The sequence below is a fragment of the Typopeltis vanoorti genome, chromosome 2, assembly GCF_054136105.1.
Source record: "Typopeltis vanoorti isolate ZY-2024b chromosome 2, IOZ_Tvanoo_1.0, whole genome shotgun sequence".
Lineage (NCBI taxonomy): Eukaryota > Metazoa > Arthropoda > Arachnida > Uropygi > Thelyphonidae > Typopeltis > Typopeltis vanoorti.
In genome coordinates, this window is record NC_143550.1 from 110,339,338 (window position 1) to 110,361,419 (window position 22,082).

At 34.4% G+C, this 22,082-nt stretch overlaps 1 protein-coding gene across 1 annotated transcript in view; it reads left to right on the forward strand.

Annotated features, from left to right (window-relative positions):
- LOC150109332 (cellular tumor antigen p53-like) overlaps positions 1–21,658 on the forward strand; it is a 202,845-nt gene extending 181,187 nt beyond the window's left edge. The window contains exons 10-13 of the mRNA XM_090412619.1: positions 5,589–5,710; positions 8,637–8,728; positions 11,892–11,989; positions 21,384–21,658. Coding sequence (XP_090268745.1) covers positions 5,589–5,710; positions 8,637–8,728; positions 11,892–11,989; positions 21,384–21,432 — 361 coding nt within the window. The 3' untranslated portion in view covers positions 21,433–21,658. The remainder of the gene's footprint in view (positions 1–5,588; positions 5,711–8,636; positions 8,729–11,891; positions 11,990–21,383) is intronic.
- Positions 21,659–22,082: the final 424 nt, after the last annotated feature.

Genomic DNA, 22,082 nt, shown 5'->3' on the forward strand with positions numbered 1-22,082 from the left:
GTCGCGATAGCAATCACCATTAACTGTTATTGCCTTACCCAGCCGCATTTTTGAAGAAGAAATGACCGATGATGCCTCCAGCCCAAAATCCACACCAAACAGTGACACGTTGTGGATGGATTTGTTTCTCAACAATCACTCGTGGATTTTCTGAACCCCAAATGCGACAATTTTGTCGATTAACGAAGCCATCAAGATGAAAATGAGCCTCATTGCTGAAGATGATTTTGTTCGAAAAATAAGCATCCACTTGTTGTTGTTCCATAATCCATTCAACGAACTCTCTTCGCTGTGTGTGTGTGTGTGTGTGTGTGTGTGTGTGTGTGTGTGTGTGTGTGTGTGTGTGTGTGTGTGTGTGTGTGTGTGTGTGGTCATTTTTAATAACCCTGAACTGTCAGCTGTCATGCTGTCTTTTTTCTCCTCGTTGGCAACACTTTACCGCACAAATGTGCTAAATTTAAATCTTGCGTGAATTTTGGGACACCCTGTATAAAAAGAGAAATAAAACTGAATGGGAGAATTACAGAGGTATTTTCCTACTGAGTGTTCCTGGCAAGATTAATGCCAGTATACTTGAGAAACGGTTGAGAAGAATTGTGGAAGAAAAGCTTGGTGAAGAACAAGCTGGATTCAGGCCAAATAGAGGCTGTCAATATCAGATCTTCACTTTACGACAAATAGTTGAGAAAGCATGGGAATATAACAAAGATCTGTATTTAAGTTTTGTCGGTCTGGAAAAGGCATATGACAAGGTGCCAAGAGAGAAGCTATTCAATACGCTACAGTTTTATATGGTGTCAATGGGTCATTATATCAAGCAATACTTAGTCTTTATTTGAGTTGCAAGTCAGCAGTTAGAATTGAAGGAAGTACAGGAAGATGGGTTAATGTTAAATCTGGCATGAGATATGGATATACATTATCCCCTCTGTTATTCATTATCTATATGGACCATATTATGAAGGAAAGTGGTATTAAACATGATATCAGAATTGGAGATGTTAATGTCAGCCTTTGCTTTGTACGGACGATGTTATACTTCTAAATAAATCCACTACATGTTTGCAAGATTCGCTGACTAAATTGAATAACTGTTGTAATAGATATGGTATGAAGGTCAGCAATAAAAAGACAGACAATGAAAATAGGTAGAATTGTTTAAAATGTCAACTGTGTTGTGAACGGAGAACCTGTGGAACAAGTAAAACATTTCAGCTGCTTAGGCACGATTTTTAGTGCAGATGGTAAATTAAATATGGAAATGGACAACAGAATCAACAAAGCTGGTGTGGTAGGAAATCAACTGAATAATTTCATATGGAATAACAGGGAAATTAGTTGGAACACTAAATTAGCTGTATACAAGACAGTGTTCAAACCAGTTTTAACTTATGGATCTGAGAGCTGGGTCAGAAGTAAAACCCTTGAAAAGAGTAGAGACCGCAGATATAAGAGTCCTGAGAAAGATTAAATGCGTAAACAGAAGTCATCAATAGCAGTATCATATTAAAAATGAGGATATTATGGAAGAACTTGAATCGAACCCAGTTCTTTCTGACCAAAGGGCTTCATCTATACTTATTTAGCTATGGAGGTCCTGAGCCCACTATGAAGATCTGATTTTTTTCTATCCCTGAAACCAACTTTGTTGCATGTTTCCATGACTGAATTAGTCACTATTTTCTTTAAGAAGTTTGGTTTTTGTTTTCAAACTATTTCACTTTTCTTCATAATAATCATACTCGAGTTAGCAGTTTATTTCTGAAAGCTTCTTGGCTTTGATTCTTTTCATTATGATACTCATATTTATCCTACTCAAAACTGAATTATCAATTCCTCTTTCAAATTCCCTCTGAACTAAAGATATAATCCGCAACAGTACAGTCGGTAGGACTTTTTTTTTCTGTGGCCTTTCCGTGTGAATTTATGCACATCTTTGTTGGAACATGATGTTGATAATGGCTAGTCAATGTCCTGAGCAGAAATTCAACAAATATTTACTATTGTTATTAGCTTTGCTGTTTTTTCTAAATTTTCCCAAAACATGTCTGGTATCGATTTTATGTCAGCTGTCTTCTCATAAAGACAAGAAAATCCCACTGCTTTTCTATTAGAAAGCTCTATTAGTAGACCTTTCTAATACAACCTTAATCACTAATAAGTCTCATTGCAGAAGTTCCCATTTGGATGTTTGTTGTTATCAGTTTACTTAAAATTGCCTGCCATTCAAGAAGGTTATCATTGTGTTTGGTGTTGAATACTGTAGCTGCTTCTTTCTTTCTCTTTTCAGTGTTGCTTAAATAGAGCATCTCATAGGAATCTCATGTTTTAGGCCTTTAGTTCCAGTTCTAGTAGTCTATTGAGTCATAAAGTTAGCTGACTTTTCACTGTTCACCACATGATGTGCCTAATAAGATAGCAGGAGTTTGTTTTAATTGATTTTCCAACATTAAGTGTTCCAACATTCATAGCATTTAATAAAAGCTGTACTCCCTTTTGCAGTACTAAGAAGAGAATATGGGAAATTTTTAATCATTATTCATTGCTTAAAGCCTTGGCATATAATTGTGTACTATTTCAAATATAAATTTGATATGAACATTCTGATTATTTTTATTTAAATCAGAATGTTCATATCAAATTTATATTTATCATAGTACACAATTGAACTTCATTCTGTATTTCTTAGCCAGATTTTCACTTTAAGAAGTATTCCTCAGCTCAACCAGACATTACCTCGAGTCCATATCTCCAGTTTGATTAACCATTGCACAATTTATGTGGTGCCCACAATTTATCTTAGGTCTTGAAGTTTCATCTGCTACTATGTATAATACATTTGAGAAATTAATTATATATACTTGCTGTAATAATTTGTAATCTCTTATTTGTGGAAGAGTGTATTAAATGTGAAACTATTATATCTATACAAAATACAAATCCCTGGAAGCGTAATAATAAAGTAATAAATATATAAATATGTGACTTTTTTTTTTAATGCAAGAGCTTGATAACATATTTTAATAACTGAAAATCAAAGAAAATGAAACAGTTGTCATTTTTTGTTCTCTTGTGTGTACACACTCAATAAATGACAACAGAATGATTTTCAAATCATATAAAATACACTGCTTGGAAAGAAGTCAACAAACAGTCCATAGGCAAGGTGCATTGCACCATGTAATGAGTTGTGTGTTTGTAGCTGGTATAAAATAAAGCAGTATGATGGTCCCAAGTCAGTGCAACTGTGTCTGGGTGAAATGGCTGCAATTATGGAACTGATGGAGGTTAAAAGAGGCGTGATAGGATGCGATGTTGTTGGGCTGTCTATTTAGCAAATTGTTGATAAATCGGGCCATCCGAAGTAAACAATCAGTGATACCATACTGAGATAGATACAAAATTAATAATGGAAAACTCACGTACAAAGATTATTTAATAGTATAATTTTTGCCTATGTGTCACAGGCATCTTCAATACATTTTAAGCTCAAATTAAACAATAACTGACAATTCCAAAAAGCGCCACCTAAGTAGCTGGTGTAAGATAACTAAAAAGGTCAATAAATTTAACAAAAAAAAAAAAAAATTATATATACGATACAAAGTTAGGAAAGATTAGCTGATTTATAAAGTATTATATCCCAAGAAGGGGATAGACGTAAACCATCAGATCTGTTTAAGTTAGGAGAATGAAGTGTAAAGTTTCACATGCTTCTTTATAAAGCCGTTCCATGAGGAACCGACTTTTGTGAAGGACTCTTGTCTTTTTCCAATGAACTCTATGTCTAGTGAAGATGGCATGTTCTGCAAGTCCAGACTTTTCAGGTTTAAAGTATTCAATATAAGATTGGTGTTCTTCTAGCCGAATAGAGGCAGATCTTCCTGTTTATCCGAAATAAGATAATCCACAAGAGCAAGGAATCTGGTATACACCTGGATAATTAAGATGTGGAAGCTTGTCCTTAGGATAAGTGAGAAAGGAGGAGATTTTTCCGAACGGTCGAAAGGCAAACAAAAATATTCAGTGGTTTTAAAACTTTTGCTATACTTTCACGAATGTCTTGTACATAAGGGATAGGAATGTGCGTTATTTCTTCTGTATTTGAAGAGGAAGACATATTAAAACTACTCAAAGCTCTTTTGATGAAGGAATTCTTATATCCATTAGATAGAAAGGAAGAAGTAATATATTGCAGTTCTTTCTGTGAAAGATCGTCTGAAGAACAAAAGGAGTGGGCCCGATGAACCAGTGTTTTAATAGTTCCTGCCTTTTGACCGGGATGGTGATGAGATTCAGCATGGATATAATGGTCTAATTGAGTCTTCTTTCTATAGACTGAGAAATGTAGGTAACCATCTGGTTGGCAAAGAATTAAAAGATCTAAAAAGGCTAACTGCTTATTTGATTCTACTTCTAGAGTAAACTGGATCCTTGGATGAAGTGCATTTAACTTAGTGAGAAACTGTTGAAGTTCATCAGAAGAGCCATTCCATATAGCAAAAATGTTATCGACATATCTGAACCAATGAGTAGGTCTGGGAAAAATGTCAAAGATAATACTATTATACTATTAAATAATAATAAATAATCTTTGCATGTGAGTTTTCCATTATTAATTTTGTATCTATATGTCTACTCACGGTATACCTCTTTTAAAACTTACCATACTGAGATGGAAGTGCAGAGAACAAATGCAAGTGCTACCTGCAGTGAATGACCCACGACACTCACTGAACATGATTGGATGCTACAAAGGATAATATGTAAAAACTGCCATCCATCCATTGGCCAGCACGTTGAATGTGGAGTTCTTAGCACCAACTGGAACACAAATCTGCACAAAAATCAGAACCAAGGCTTACAACATGGGTTTCCATGATAGGACTGCAATATGCAAGCCCCCACATTACCCAAACCAAGTGACAAATCATGCTACATGCTCTAACAAGCAGACGGATAGGTGTCGCAGATGCCCAGTGAATGTCTCAGAATGTGTAACTCCAACTATGAAATTCTGAGGTGGTAGTGTGATGGTATGGAGTTGTTTTTCCTGGTTTGGCCTTGGACCAATGTTTGTGATGCCACAAACATTGAACTCTGTGAAGTATCTGAATATTCTATACCATGCAATGCTTCCTACTTTGTTGTGTTTCTGTGGAACTGACCATTGTCTCTTTCAACTGGACAATACACCATGTTATAAGGCTGCTACTACGCTAACTGCATGGTTTGTGGACATGAATGTAACCACACTTGACTGGCCCCCACAGAGCCCTGATGTCAGTGAATTAGATCGTAGGTTGAGGTCAAGGGATGTCCAACCCATAACAGTCTAGGACCTTATTACATGCCTACAGGAAGAATGGTCCAAAATTCCCATTGATTGCTGTCATACTCTAGTGGAAAGTATACCCTGTAGGATTGCTGCAGTCATCACAGCGAAAGGAGGTCCTACATCTTATTAAGTTAAGGTGGGGTGACATGGCTGTTTGTTCCTTACACTATGTGTCCATTGACTTCTTTCCAAATAGGGTGTTGTATTCATTTTGTTTTTGTTTTTTTCTTAATTGCATTTTAATTTACAGTGGGCAGTGTTTGGGTAGAAGAACACTTGAAGTAAGGATCTGTGCATGTCCTGGTAGAGATCGCAAATCTGATGAGAAGCAACCTCACCCTTTATCGCAACAAATAACCAAAGCTGAAACAGGTATATTTTTCTCTCCTTGCATATTTGTTACATTTGCACTGTTTACCTAACATAGCTCTTTTACAGAAAGCAGAAGGATAATCTAAACAATATTAGTAAAACCTGTTATCTTATTCACTCTATAACTATTTCGATGGAAGAGTGTACGATTCATTAGTTTTCAAGTTTGAAAGATTGATTTCAAATTTCATAAAAGCAGTACTTTGTCATCTGCATCATTGTAAGTTTCTTTCCGGTTTTATTTTTTAGTGTTTGTACCACTTTGCAAGTTGATAAGTACATATTGTTCTATCCAAATGGATGACTAACAATACTATGCCAACCTAGAAGTCTCACAAACATTGTGATTTCATCATCTTGTGTGAGTTGAATATCCATCAGAAATAATTTTTGGTATTCCAAAAATTATTTTTGTAATAGCAGAAATAATAGTTAACAGTTCAGGTTTTAATATGTACTTGAAACAAAATAAATGGAAAATTATTTTTAAAAAAATATATAACTTTAAACATTTCAGTAGTAATAACATTGCCATTTAACATTCTATACTAGATTATTAGTACAAAGTTTGATCTGGGCACAGAGAAATCTCTAATCAGGAAATAAATAATCTTTAAATAGCAGATCTTCTAAGAGACAAATGTACCATATCCTCATCACAAAACAGAAATGACATCTCCCTTGCTACATCAAATCCACCTCTGCTATTATATTGCAAACATATGCCTTGAATATGTAGAATGCTGGAAAGGGATGTGTTTAAAAACAATTCTGTTTTTAAACACATCTTTTTTCAACCTGGATTGGTCCACTGCTTGATAAAGAACTCCTCCCTTCCCCCATTTTCTCCTTATTCTTGTTTCATCTGTGTATTATAGATAGAAGATGAGCCTAAAAGTACAACATTCTGGAATATATCAGCTTGATTGGGAATTTGAAGCCACTCAGTGTGATACATAATGACTAGAGAAGAAACTCTCCATTACAGTGGATATTCAGTATAGTTAAAAAAATTTTCATTGTCACTGAATTTCATAAAATCAAGTGCTAAAACTAGAATTTGTTATGCAGCTTCTCATTATGTTAAACGATGCCTTAAAAGTTGTCATCATTTAGCATAAGAAATTGAGTTCCTTTTCCTTTTCAGCCTCCTTCATTGGCTCATTCGGTATTAATGTCACCTGGTTGGAGAAACCTAATCCTGTCTAGGACACGAAGAACCTCTTTAAAGAATTTTCATCTAAGGTGAATATTGGTGGGTCTTGTGCAGAGGTGGTAGAATTTTCCTTCACAGAATCTCTGTGAGGAAAATTCTACTGGGAGAGATCTAACCAGTCCCTTGCAGCTTTTACTTAAATGACAAGAACTGAGACACCAGATTTTGCTACAGCATTTTCTTATCAAAACTTTAAGCTTCATGTTTGTTTGAGCCCTAAATTCCTGCTACCCTAAGCAGTCAATGTCTGGTTTAATTTTCTGATATGTTATAAAAGGAAATAATTAATATGTTTAAATTAGTTCTGTGCAATGGAACTAATTATCTCATTCTGAGAAATAAACCAATTATTTAAGCAAACTTATGAATTGCATCAGAATAAAGTCAGTTATTCTCCAAAGTTAGCTTAATAAAGATTCATAAGATAACAATGTTGAATTTATTTTGACCATTGAAAAAATTCAGAAGTTATGCATTTGCATTCAGATTGTCTTTTGAGCAGTGTTTTAAACCACAAGTCACTGAACATTAAATGGAACTCCTCCTCCTTTTCTGAGATGGGATGATTTCCTTTCAGAAAGAACATTTTTGGTTAATGAAGGTTCATTAAGTCATAGATTTGTGACAACTTGTGAAGTTGTCAGTAAATGCAATTTCATAATGAATATTTAAGCTTTCCATTGTTGGCAATACTGAACTAAAAATAACTTTATTACTGTTATGGATCTTTAGGTAACTTTTTCCTTTCACAATACTGTACAGATTCAGTATAATATATTATTTTCTATAGCATGTGTTAGCTGTATTCATTATACAGCTAACATCTCAGCGACTAAAATATATCTCCATACTAAATGGAATCCATCAGTAATGTGCAATTAATGACATAAGCAGTCGGCAGCCATAAGTAAGTGAAGATTGCCTTTCGGAGACATAATCTGTGTTCAAGTATAGCTTTCTTACTATAGCAAGCTCATCTATAACAATATACAATGGTATATTGTTATAGAGCTTGCAAAAAGATGTATCTGAATGCACCATTCATTACACGCCTCAAATGGAGCGTATAACAGCAAACAATAAGTCTTAAGAGGTACCACGTCTGTCCAACAAAACAAGCAGCTATACTATGATGGCTAAATGAACAAAATAGCATTGGACATTAAAGGACAAGAAAAAAGTTGTATGAAGAGATGAATTCCAGTTCCTGTTTGATGAGATCTTTGTGAAGGGGATTCACTAAGAAATCTGATGGAACTACAATAGTATGTCATGTCTGCCAGGTACAATTGGAGTATTTTTGGAAGCTTATGGAATTGGTGGCCTGGCATATATTGACTCTTCTCAAGTTCATAGTAAGTAATCCATAATGCTATTAGGATGCATATGTTTAGTAGCTAATGCTGCTAAACATATGCATGTCATATGTGAATACATAAAAACTTGTAAACAAAACTAATGAACTATGCATGAAGGAAATAGTGGTTTTGATAATTTTTGAAACAATCAAAATTCTTCTGATGCTGAAATGAAAACAATAAATTTTGGCCTAAATTTATTGGGCTGAGAACTTGTTGATATGGTATTTTGTTTCTGTTTTAATACATCATTTTCTAAATATCGGATACTGTGATAGTCCATTATATTAAAATTTCATGCCTGCAGTTTCAATGTTGTAAACATTCATTTCAGAATTATATATATTTTTAGGAATAAGCAAAGGTTGTCCTTCAGAAAACATTGAACCACCTCTAAAGAAGCAAAAAATAGCTAGTGATACTGAAGGGGAATACATAATTGTAGTAAGTTTGTTTTTTTTTTTGTAAAAAAGTTTAATATCATTAGGTATCTTATACTTTTTTAATTTCTTTTATTTATAGAAGTTAAATTGTATACTTGCATACTATATATATATATATATAGTAATATTGCACATAAAAATTAAGTTTCTAAGAAAAAGCTTTGGAGAATTTGTCAGAGATATAATCATTAAATATCTAATATTTTGTACAGAGTATCTGATGACTTTCATTCTGATACACCACATTTTTTTAATTAGATGACTTATGTATTAAGCAGTCATATTAAAATAAATAGAAAAGAAATTATGATAATTAATTGTATATTCCTCCCTCCCCATTTACTGTAATGTAATAGTTTCTTTTAATGCTCTGTCATGAAATTTGATTTAGTGTTACCCATGCTTAAGAATTTATCTGAAATTATCTCTTTCTTTCAAATTATGTATGACCATCAGAAGATAATCTAGAAGAGGGTTTTTGAATATTGTTTTTGTTGTAAAGGAATATACAATAGCTCAATTTTTGAATAGAGCATATTCTAGTACTAGTTTTATCTGGTGTTTTTTTATCTAGTACTAGTTTTATCTTTTCTGGGTCTGGCTACCACTGATGAGACCTCAATAAAAAGGTCGAAAGTGGTCTGGTAGTGGTCCTTCCCGTTGTGCACAGCATCCTACATGTCCAGAAAGGGGCGGGTGCTTTGCATTATGGGATACATACTAAGGCAAGTGATACGAAGTCATTACGAGTAGCTCAGACATGAATATATTTCATGTGTAAAACATTGTTTTGCTTCCTTAGGAAAAGGATTAAACCCAAGTATACAATTTCTTGGTATCTTTAATATATATATATATGAAGTCATCACTCCATCTTTATCACGAGTTGCCTCAGACTTTAACTACCTTCAGGTGCAAACTTGGCTTACTTGGTAAAAAAAAAAAAAAAAGGATTAAAACCTAGCTTATAAAATTGCTTGGTATCTTTAACATAGTATACACCCAATGTAAAAAACTTTCTACATCTTACTCTAATCCTGAGATTTTTATTTGATAAGGTCAAAACACCTTGTGGCAACTTACTTAGGTAAAATTTATAAGCTCTGCATTACTTTAACCTTGGCATTTTTTGGGTCTGGCTCCCACTGACAAGACCTCAATAAAGGACAAAACCAGTCTGGGTAGTGTTCCATGCCTTTAATGCATAGCATCATACATCTCCACAAGGGGATGTGCTTTGCATTAGGGGAAAATACTAAGGAAAGTGATTGGAGATTACTCCACCTTTACCACAAGTTACCTCAGACTTGAACTGCATTCAGGCTCAAACTTGATTTACTTGTCTGTTTGCTTACTTGGGGGAAAAAAGGATTAAAACCTAGCTTATAAAATTGCTTGGTATCTTGAAGAGAACGTGTGTGTGTGTGTTCTCTTCACCCTCCTATTCCACACATTTATGGAGTTCCGAAGATCCACACCCCTCTTCGCCCAATTGTGGAAGGAATTGATGGGCCTACTTATAAGCTTTCAAAACATCTTGCAGAATACCTCAAGTGTTTCTCCAATAAATCTTCATCGTTCATCAAAAACACCACAGACTTTGTTTCTCATATCAAAAATATTTCAATCAGTGAAAATGATATCATAGCAAGTTTTGACATCATCTCATTATTTACTAACATCCCTACTGAGGAGGTATTAACATTACTTAAGGACAAATTGTCTAAAAAGATATTTGTTTTATTAAAGCATTGTATTCAATCTGGCTACGTCAGATATAGGGACTCCATTTACAAACAAAACCAAAGCCTAGCAATGGGCAACCCTTTATCCCCGGTTCTTGCAAACATTTTCCTGGAAGATTTTGAAACGAAAGCCATGTCGTCCTTCTCATTTAAACCAAACTTTGGAGACGTTATGTTGACAACATTTTCATTATATGGAGTCACGGACACACATCTCTCATGGATTTTCTTCAACATCTCAACAACCAGCATTCTAATATAAAATTCACTGCTGAACTAGAACGAAATAACTGCCTTCCTTTCCTGGATGTAATTCTTACTCGATGCTCTGATAGATTTAAAATCTCAATATACCGAAAACCAACTCATACTAACAGATATCTGCACTGTCAATCTCATCACTTTCCACCACAAAAGCTCGGAACTATTTCTACCTTAGGACACAGAGCACAATCTCTTTTAAATGAGCCAGATGAACTCCAAAAAGAAATTGAACGACTTTCTCTTATCTTTAAACAAAATGGATATTCTGAAAAAACAATTAAGAAATTTCTTCTGGATCCTCCTAGGCAGCATACTATGGAAACTACTGTTTTTAAAGGTAGCATCTCAAAACCTTACATTAGTTCAGTCTCCAATAAATTGGCTAAAGTCCTTAAAAAATACAACATCAGGACGTTTTACACTACACTCCCTAAAGTTTGTTCTCTTATAAGCCATCTGAAGCCCATTCATCATAACTTGAAATATCCAGGTGTTTACAAGTTATGGTGCGATTGTAATATTCCTTATTTTGGACAGACTAAAATCTGTTGAACTGCATATTGAGGAGCATAAGAGAGACATATCCTATAAAAGGTCACATGCATCTGCGCTATCCAGTCATGTTATTTTCTCTAACAATCCTCATGATAATCTACAGAGTCGTCAGTGTGCTGGGATAAACCCGAAAACATTTTTTGCTGTAGTGATGAGTTTGAAAGGAAAATCGTGGAGTCCAGGGAAATCCTCCTTAATCCTGAACATTTGAACAGCAATTTGAGTTATAACATCCCTGATAGTCATACTGCAGTTGTTCAGTACTGGTGTTCACGAGAACATGCAAGCATGCATGCAACAAACAATAGTGCGTTAGATAGAACGACTTGAAAAGTGCAATGTTTTTTGTGTCAATTTATGTATTTATTTTTTGCCTGTAATTCTCAGTTTTTTGTATCTTCAATTTTTATTACTGTGTTCTACCTTTAGTGGATACCTGAAGAAGGCTGTAACAGGCTGAAACTAGTTGTATTGTTAAATTTAATATTTTATCTCGGTTTAAAGTCATTTAAAATGTATTATTTAATATGTATATATTGTATGTATATTTTTTTCCCTTAAGTAATTAAAAATGAAGCATATTGTAAAAATTTGTTGCAGGTGCGCAGAAAAAGCATTTTTGAAATGCTAATGAAAATTAAAGATGCCTTAGAACTTGCAAGTTCAATAAGTCCACATCTGATTACTCAGCTGGAACGGTAGCGTATAACTTTCAAAAATGTAATTTTAGTTATTTCATAGCTATTATTTATGCCTTTGGATTAATCTCTTAATGACCTTAAGTAAGATAATAATGCATCTGAATTGCCTCAATACCTCATTAACTCAGTATACATTACATTTAAATTTACAATTCATTTTTCTCTCTAAAGCACATAAACACACTCCTCGAATTCTCTTAGAACAATCAATACAGAATCTTTATCGGGTTGAAAGTTCCGAAAGTTCTTCTCAAGAAAACGTAATCAGTTATATTCAGATCTAAACTTTTCACTCTTTCCTGTAATACAATCTCAAACTCCACTCTCTTAAATATAAGTCAATCTCAAAAAGGCTAGAATAATCTAAGTCTTTTGTCTTCGGTTCTTGCCGTCCTTTGTTTTCGAATCTGGATTTCTCGATATCAATGCCACGTGGTTTACACGTGCTCATTGAGCTAGACGCTATTCTTCTGCCTAGATTTTACGTAGTTAGACAACTACTACAGCCTGCGATTTTACCTTGCCGACTCTACTACGGTGTCATACTGAACTCTGTCGTAAGTCAGCCCTCAAATATGAGAGCTGAACTGCGAAGATTTCTTGAAGCACTCGGAGAGAAATTTTCGGAACAAGAAAAAACGGGGGGATATCCTTCCGTGTTATGGGTTATATACCCTCTTCAAGAACACCACCTTTTCGCATTTGAAATTTTCCACCGCTTCGCCATTGGTCTCCATTTGGGTGACTACACAGATTTACATATGGGACTTTTTGGTTCGGGGAACGCATGAGTCAGCGTGCTTTCTAAGATATAGTGCCCTCAAGTATTTTTCTGATCTTACTGCATTTAGGGTGATCTTTGCCCTATATCGTTGAAATAGTTCGCATTCTTTCTTTGCATTATTTTGTCAATAATTCTCTTATTCTGCCCTTTTTTCTGACCCATATTTATTCTAGACACTCAGGTATAAGTTTCAAAATTCACAAAATTATTATACAGAGAGTGGTTACAAACAAAAAACACATTTTTCCTGCTAAAGGATAAGTATATAAATTTTGAATTTATGTAAATTGTTAGATTCTGGAATGGTGACGTCAGAAAATTCTGAAGGCACCGATTTCAGATCTAACACTATTTTAAGGATTATCTCAACAATTTGCACAACACCATAAAATTCACTTTAGAACAAGAAGAAAATAGAAAACTTCCTTTTCTAGATATTCTATTAGAAGTTAATGAAGAAAATAAACTCTCCTTCTCAGTATATAGGAAGCCGACCAACACAGGAAAATTTCTAAATGCAGCCTCACACCACCATCCTTCACAAAAAAATAAGCTTAATTAAAACTTTTCGAGACAGAGCATACAATATCTCCAGCACTCAAGAAAGATGTAATGAAGAACTAAAATACTTAACGCAAATCCTCCAACAGAATGGGTATGAAACAAAAACCATCAAGAGAATCCTTAAAATGCCTACAACTAACAACACAATAAAACAGGATTACAAAAACGCAATTTCGCTTCCTTATATCAAAAATGTTACAGATAAGCTAGCCAAATTATTGAACAAACACAATGTAAAAGTAGCCTTCCTTCCTATGGAAATAATCTCAAAATTCCTACATCCACTAAAACCACCTCATCATTCTCTTAAAAAAACCAGGAGTCTACAAAATCCATTGCTCTTGCGGGATTTGCTACGTAGGACAGACAGACAGGAAGATCTGGAGAAATATGCATGGCTGAACACCAAAAAGACGTACAATACAAAAGAGAACAAAAAACAGGTGTTGCTTACCATACCACTTCCACTGGATACGATGTACTCTGGCAAAAAACGATGATGTCATACATAGAAAACAACTGCATAAGAAAATTTAAAGAAGCTGCTAATATGCTGAAAAACCCAACTCAATGTAATAAAAATCAAGGTTTAATTCTCCATCAAGTGTGGTCAGCTCTAATAAAAAATCTACCTCAATCTGAGCTCCGATAGTATGAACGAGAACAAGAACATGTGACATCGTCCAGTATTGTTCAACTACAATAACGTTTTATATCTGCATTCTGTTATTTGAGTTTATGAATAGCCAGACGGTTATAATTTGTATTTATTAATTTCTCTTGTTTAAACTTTAAGTTATACTATTTACCCCTGAAGATGTAAATTCTACAATTTATGAAACTTGTCGGGAACTATTATTTCAGTATGTTGTATAACTGAATAATAAAAAATGTGGTGTAATCACCGAAATGTGTCTTTTGATCCAATTAGCCACAGAAGTCTATGCCTGCAACTAAAATATAGTTTGTTTTGGATTTTTCTACAACATCGAAAGCATGAATTCATTTAGTTTAATACATTAAACCATGAGGCTGCTTCACTCTTGCTATTAATGTATGAATCATAATAAAATTAGTTTAATCCTTTATCCAAGTGTGAGCAAACAAAGTTTGCGCCTGAAAGTATCTTCAGGACTGGGGTAAGGTGGTACGTACAACACCTTACCCCAGTCCTGAAGATACTTTCAGGCGCAAACTTTGTTTGCTCACACTTGGATAAAGGATTAAACTAATTTTTATTATACTCTAACCAAGTGAAAGATAAACTTTCAAAAAAAAAAAAAAATGTATGAATTACTGATAGCAAAAGAGCAAATTCTTTACTGTGTGTGTGTGAAATAAAAGATGAAATTCTTTATATATTTAATGGACAGAATTTAGTTCTATTTTCAAAACAGTTTTTGTTTCATTTAATTGGATCTAGCATTCCAGTTCACATAACCATTTAATGGAAATTACATTCTAAATTCACTTTATTTGAAATAAGAAATGTTGCTTTCTGCATCATCTTCCTTATACCCTCTTTTACCTTGCGGTGTCGAGGGTCCATTGATCATCGGACCTCACTCCGTTTACAGGATAAGGTGGTCAGCCTTATGCCCCGGTGTATCCTATAGCCTGTAGTGTTGAGTTCTCAAGGCCAGTTTGCCTGCTTTGCTGGATGAAAAACCCCAGAATAAACTGGGGAAAAAACCCTGCTGTCCATGCCCAAGACTGGCTAACTTGGCTATGGCTGAGGAAGATCCTTCAGCTCCTCGCGTCACCGACGGGAATCGAACCTAGGACACTTCTTCCCCAGCCATATGGTTGCAAAGCGCATAGCCATTAGGCTAACCAAGTGGACCTAAGGATGCTTTCTGCATTCGTTAGGTATATTTCATTCTGTAAAAAAAAAAAAAAAAAAAAAAAAAAAATCGGTGTCCATTTTCCATACAAATAATTTCATTAGTATGCTGATAATACCTCTCTTTCCAACTTGTTAAAGAGAAAATAATGTGAAAGGACAATCAAACACATGGAGATTTTTACTTTATGTGCTTGCATATGATTAAGTAAATAATTCTAAAATCATGAAAATTTGGAAAACCTTCTTGTACAGTGATAAATTATCACATGAGCAGAAATGGCTACAGCCATTTTTTGCTGAATGTACTCTAGACATATAATATTGTTTTACTTAATTTTGGTACCAAAGTGATCCTATTGATATAAAATTGGCCTCTCAATTTTTTATTTAATTTTATTTAATCTTAGGAGTGTCCTAGGTTCAATTCCCGTCGGTGACGTGAGGAGCTGAAGGATCTTCCTCAGCCATAGCCAAGTTAGCCAGTCTTGGGCGTGGACAGCAGGGTTTTTTCCCCAGTTTATTCTGGGGTTTTTCATCCTGCAAAGCAGGCAAACTGGCTTTGAGAACTCAACACTACAGGCTATAGGATACACCGGGGCATAAGGCTGACCACCTTATCCTGTAAACGGAGTGAGGTCCGATGATCAGTGGACCCTCGACACTGCAAGGTAAAAGAGGGTATAAGGAAGATGATGATGAAGACTTCCAAATACAAAGTTTCAGTTATATCCATCTATCCAGAGACAAGGAATAAGATTGTATGGAAGAGCACACAGTCTGATAGACCTAACAAATCTAGTGGTGCATTATGCATTTTGCAAAATTCAAATATGGTTTGAAATCCAGTTTGGAAGATGTGCACGAGTTCTTTTAATGTGGCACCATTACACTAAAACACAGGCAGTAGTTGACATCTCAGAAATATTAATCCAGTAATCATAAAGGACTAAGATAACGGGTGATTCCCATTCTTCTTCCACTGCAGTTGAAATATAGAACATTCAGAACATTAAGGTCTTCTTGAATTGCACTCAGTCTGGAACCTTTTCTTTCAACTTACCATCCAAATTGTCCTTTCCAAGATACAGGACCTGATAGTTGCACAGAAACAATTAAGCCTCTCCATCAGCATTAACATTCAAAATGCACATCATAAGTTTAATTAAGGACTGCAGAGAATGCTAACCATTCATTTTTTTCATTACTAATTAAAGGAATTAAAATAATTTAATTATATTTCCATTCTTTCTTGACTGTTTGTCTTAAAGTAAAAGCATGAGCTTAAGATAGGAATTAGGATAGGTGGCAGATTGATCAGTAATCTGAGGTATGCTGATGATACCGTACTCCTTTGTAATGACGGAAGAACTATTACAAATCCTTGATAAAGTTAATGAGATCAGTAAGAACAGAGGACTTCAACTCAATCTCAGTCCTAGCAAGACATAGTTCTGTGAGAAGTTTTCAGTATTGAAACCACATTATTATGTAATTAAAGAGTTTAATAAAAAATAAGCAATTAAAACCCAACAAGTTTCATAAGTCATAAAACTTTAATCATCAGGGGGGTACTGGTACCTAAGAATTTAAACAACAAAAGCCTAATTACATATTACATGTTTTTGATACAAAAATCCTTCACAACTATAACATATAATTGATAAACACCAGAATACAAATTGTAAATTCGTTATTATATGCATGTTGGAACATTGCTAGTTGTTGCTATCATGTTCTGTGGTATCACATGTGTTATATCCTAGGTTCATTATGTCCATGGCAGTTAAGTTTTTGATGAAAACAGACCATACTTGATGTAAAATTAAGCCTTGATTTTTATTGCATTGTGTAGAGATCCTAAGCATTTGCAAGGCTTCTTTAAATGTTCTTGTAAAATAGTTATGATCAATATATGACATTTTTGTTTGTTGCCAAAGTACTTGATGGCCAGTAGTGGTTGTATGGAATGCCAGGCCTGATTTATTTTATTTATTATTTGACACCTCCAGGAAGGGCACCTGCTCTACAACTCTGCTCCGCCACTCAATCCTCCAACTGACCACAACTACACCATCTACCAGTGACCACCATCACCACTAGTATTTCCACAGACATCACGAACATCCATGCCCGTGGCAGGATTCGAACCCGCAGCCTTTTGGCTGGAGAGCGGATACACTAACCACTCGGCAGCTAGGCTGGATAAATTTATGCTCTCTTTTAAGTGTTCAGGTATATGGACCTCTCCTTGACCTTCTTGTCTGGCTTACATAACAATTGCTATAAGAGCAATGAATCTCATAGATGCCTGTTTTTTTCGTGGGGGTGATGTGGAGGTTTTGGTGAATGTAGGAATCTTCATATTTTTTGTAAAGGGGGAAAAAAAAAAAACCACTTTAACGTTGAATTTGCATAGCAATGCAGCCATTTTGTCTGTGACATTTTTGATGTAAGGCAGCAGGAGATGTATTAAGACCTTTTCTGATCGTCTTGGGTTTAAAACCATTAAATACAAGTTTCTGTCTGACGTAGCAGTTTTTCATTCCTTTTAATTGACGTGCTTGATATATTGTATGCCCTGTCTCATAAAGTTTTAATTATGCCTATCTTTTGTAATGGATGGTAGTGTGAAGCAGCATTTAAAATTTTTCCCATTGTGGTAGGTTTTCTATATATGGAAAATGATAACCTTTTTTACTTCATTGTTTACTTCGACAAGGATATCAAGGAATGGTAATTTTTTGTATTGTTCTAGTTCAAGAGTGAATTTTATATTGGGATGCAAGTTGTTCAGATAATCTTTGAAAGCAATCAGATTATAGTTCTCAAAGGAATAGACCAGGAAGCTCCTGAGAAACAAGTGTACCTTAATGGAGAAAGAATTGAGAAAGTCAGCAAGTTTGAGTACTTGGGATCTATTATTAATTCAAAAAATTGTTGTTTAGAAATGATTAGGAATGGAACAGCAGTCAGAGAGACCCGTCTAAAATCTGGAAGGATAGATCTATCTCCACAGGAACAAAGTTGGGGATTCTGGAATCCACTGCTTTTCCAACAGTGACTTATAGATATGAAACTTGGAACCAAAAGAAGTCTGATAGCCCCTTTTCAGATGTGTTGTTACAGAAGGCTGTTTTCAGTATCATTTGTTACTGAAATATATTTGTTTGACTGAAAGGCAGTCAAACAAATGGGTGCTAGAAAGAATCTGCAGAACTTTAAGGCTCCTTAAAGACATTGGGGATAATCTGAAATACTTTGGACGCATTGAAAGGATGAAAGAAAGACTTCTCAAAACAGTAATAAGCATAAAGTTCCTGGAAAAAGAGAAAGGGATAGATTCTCATTGAGATGAATGGATGGTGGATCTGAAGTGCTGATCTTCAGAGAGTTGAAACCTCTAGAAGGGCAGACAACAAGACCACCTGGCAAGGACTGGTAGTCCTGTTGAATAGATGGAGAGCTAGGAGGAGAAGAAAAGGCAAATAACAGTAAAAACTAACAATAGAAAAACAAAAAAATTATTAAAATACTTAAGCCACATGCCTAACAAAATATAGGTCAACTCTTACTATAGTAAACTTGTTGGGACCACAGGAAGAGCTTGTTATAGTGGATACTTCGCAGTAGTGAATTGTAATACAAGCTGCATACATAATGAAATACAGCTTTGCAATAATGAATTTTCTTTAACAGTATTCTGCCTTAAGTTAGGTTTATTCAATAGTGAGTAGGTTTATTATAATGGTGATTCCTATAGTGAGAGTGGTATGTGTATGATAATATGCTGATAAGATAAAAGAGTGTCAGATATACATAAATTTATGTTCCAAGGAGTTAATATTGCTTATCTTGGCTGCTTATTTTTACTAAGAATATTAAATTTACCATTGTATTTTAGTTTCAAACTCTACAACTTCAAATGCAAACTGTTAATGTTAAACACACCTCTCAGAATTACTACTGAAAAGTTATTTATTTCTTCCTGTATTTTACGCATCGCTGCATTCAGTATAGTCAGTGGTTGTGATCAGTCTATTTTGTGAATTACTTGTAGAACATATTTTCTTTTTAGAAGGAAAGTTGACATCTGAAGATGTTTTACTTTCTTTTTCAGTTATAGATTCAAATAGATTAGGTGGCATATACAGAATAATAAAGGAAAAGCTGATGATATATTATTACTGATATCAGAATTGACAGTGTTTTGACAGAAAAACTTTTTTAAGTTTTTTTTTTCCAAGTATATGATAGTGAAATTCATTGGCTACTTCTATTCACATATTTGGAAGTGAATTTCATCAGCTAGTCTAAGAATAGCCCTAACATCCTCTTGCAAAGCATTAAGAAACAGGAAAAAAAACTCTTCTGCTCATTAACTAGATGCCACTTGATTGATATACACTGCTGTCCAAAACCTAAGGACAAACACTATTTCTAAAGATTATAACTGCAAATTCAGATGAATCAGCTTGTGGAAATTTGTGTAACTGATAATTTTGGTTAGAGAGTGGGTACATTCATTTTCAAATCTCACACACACACATAAAGGGAGTCAGGTGAGTAGCACTCAAAATGATAAAAGACAAAAGGCTGTGCTAAGAAAATTGTGTTTGAAGGAATAAAGTTGCAAACTTGGATGCCATGTAATGTCTCAAAGACATCATCTAGATCAGGGTTTTCCAAAATTGTGTTCTGCAGAAAGTGAATAAGTGTTCTGTGATGTCAGTGACCAAGTTGTGTATTTTTAAACATGGAAGTATTCGTGAATAATCATTAATTTTCACACATTGAAATCTTTCAACATTCGGGAAAGGGAATACCACTGTTTATGACCGGTCATAAAAATTGCCTGCAAGCTGATTACGCCAATGGGCGGCATATCCTCTGTTCTCAAAACTGAATGAAATAACATCTGTGTTGCAACTGTTTGTGACCAATCAGCAAGGAAGTATAAAGAAAATTTTTCCACTGAAAAATTTTCTTTTTGAAAGGCTTACAGATTTAAATTTTAATATGAATAAGAGACAAGGGACTTTGTTTAATTTTGGTGTTAAGAAATATCTCTTATTGAAGGTGTTTGTGACGCAACAGATAGTGATTCATCCACCATGATCAGTGCACCATGGCAGTCAGCTTGCAAGTTAGCTATATTCAAGCACAAGTACGCAGATATCTCGATAAACTGTGGGAAGACGTCTGTGACAAATAGGCCTGAAGGCCTGTAGTCTACATCCCTTTATCCATAACTCATTGTAGAACACGTTTTCAGTTGTCTTATCCATAAAATTTGGACTAGACACCAATGGGGCTAATGTGCTCTTACAGGTAAGAGTTGTTTTAGTCTTTCCTCCAATTCTAGATGATACTTGATCTGGTATGGAAGTGATACTGCTTACCATGGTGAGAATGTATTGGGATTATGGATTCACCGAGCTAGAAGTGCTGGAAAAAGATATTGCAATGAAGTTTTTAAGTGTCATGTTCGATTGTTTCATGGTGCTGTATGCAAAAAATTCATTTGTATGGATGACAATGCCACACCACATCTTACACAAGCAGTGAAGATACTTCTAGAGACTGAGGATATTAATCAAATCAAGGTGGCCAGCATTCTCCCCAGATCTCAATCCCATAGAACACATTTGGGATGCAATAAGAAGATGCATTGTTGCTCAAAATTCCTCTCCAGAAAATAAGCAAGGTGAGGCAAACTGAACGAGTGATTCAGTTTGCCTCAAGAACTCCTGAATCGCTTGGTGCTGCGCATGGTACGACATTGTGAAAGCTGCATTGCAATTCGGGGTGGACATATTCCATACTGAAATTTCTCTCCATATAGTTTTCTGTAAGCACTGTACATTAATTTCCTAAGGATGTATTATAGTTAACTACATCCTTAGGATATTTGTAATTTTTGCCAAAAACATTGCAATTTAATTTGTACGAAATTTATAATATATTTGACTGTAGTCATGAAAATATTTTCACATATACAGGTAAAAATGTAGTTTGTCCTTAGCTTTTGGACACCAGTGTAATAGGAATTTCAGTGAAAACAATAACAAAAACATTCTCATGAACACTGAAAAAATGTAAGCAAAATTGTTATAGCACTCAAAAGCAAAAATGCAGTGTCATCTGCATGAAATATAACAAATTGTGTGTATTTATAAGATTAATATTTATTCTTTCAGTTTTAAAAAGAAAAAAAGGGAAGAAAAGGAAGACACAGATAGTAATTGATATCAGCCAGTATTGTCCAGAGGGACCAATCACCATAATCATTGTACATCTTTTGTTGTACGTGTGATAAATGATTTTTGATGTTTTTGTTTCATTGTATGCATGATACATGCTATATTAAATACTGCATTTTTGTAGAAGTTTTTATTAGAATGTTGGAAAATAAATAATTGTTTCAAATTAATCATTTTATGCTCATGAAATAAATTGTTGCATTTTTTTTTTCTTTTTTGTTTGTGCTCTTTTCAATTATCCAAGATCTGAACATATGAAAGAGAGAGGAAAAAAGATGGGGAGGTGTGAATTTCCAAGTGAGAAATATTGTATAAATTTCATTTTGAATCCACGAACGTTTTTTTTTTAAAAAAGAAAAAAAGTTAAATAATAAAATTACCAAGTTCCCTTGAGTATGCAAATTCATCTCTTTAGTTTGTTGCTTCTAAGCATTTTTATATAACTTTGCTTATCATCTGAGTACAATTTTCTTTTCACCAAATACTATTTAGTAATAAGAAAATGACCTGAAATAATCATAAAAAGATTCTTTTTGCTCATTATTACAGATGAACATATTTTTGGTTTGTTATTGTAGACAGTCATTTTTAAAATGTAATCTGTGCTTTGTTTTGAATTATTTTGCTGCTAAAAAT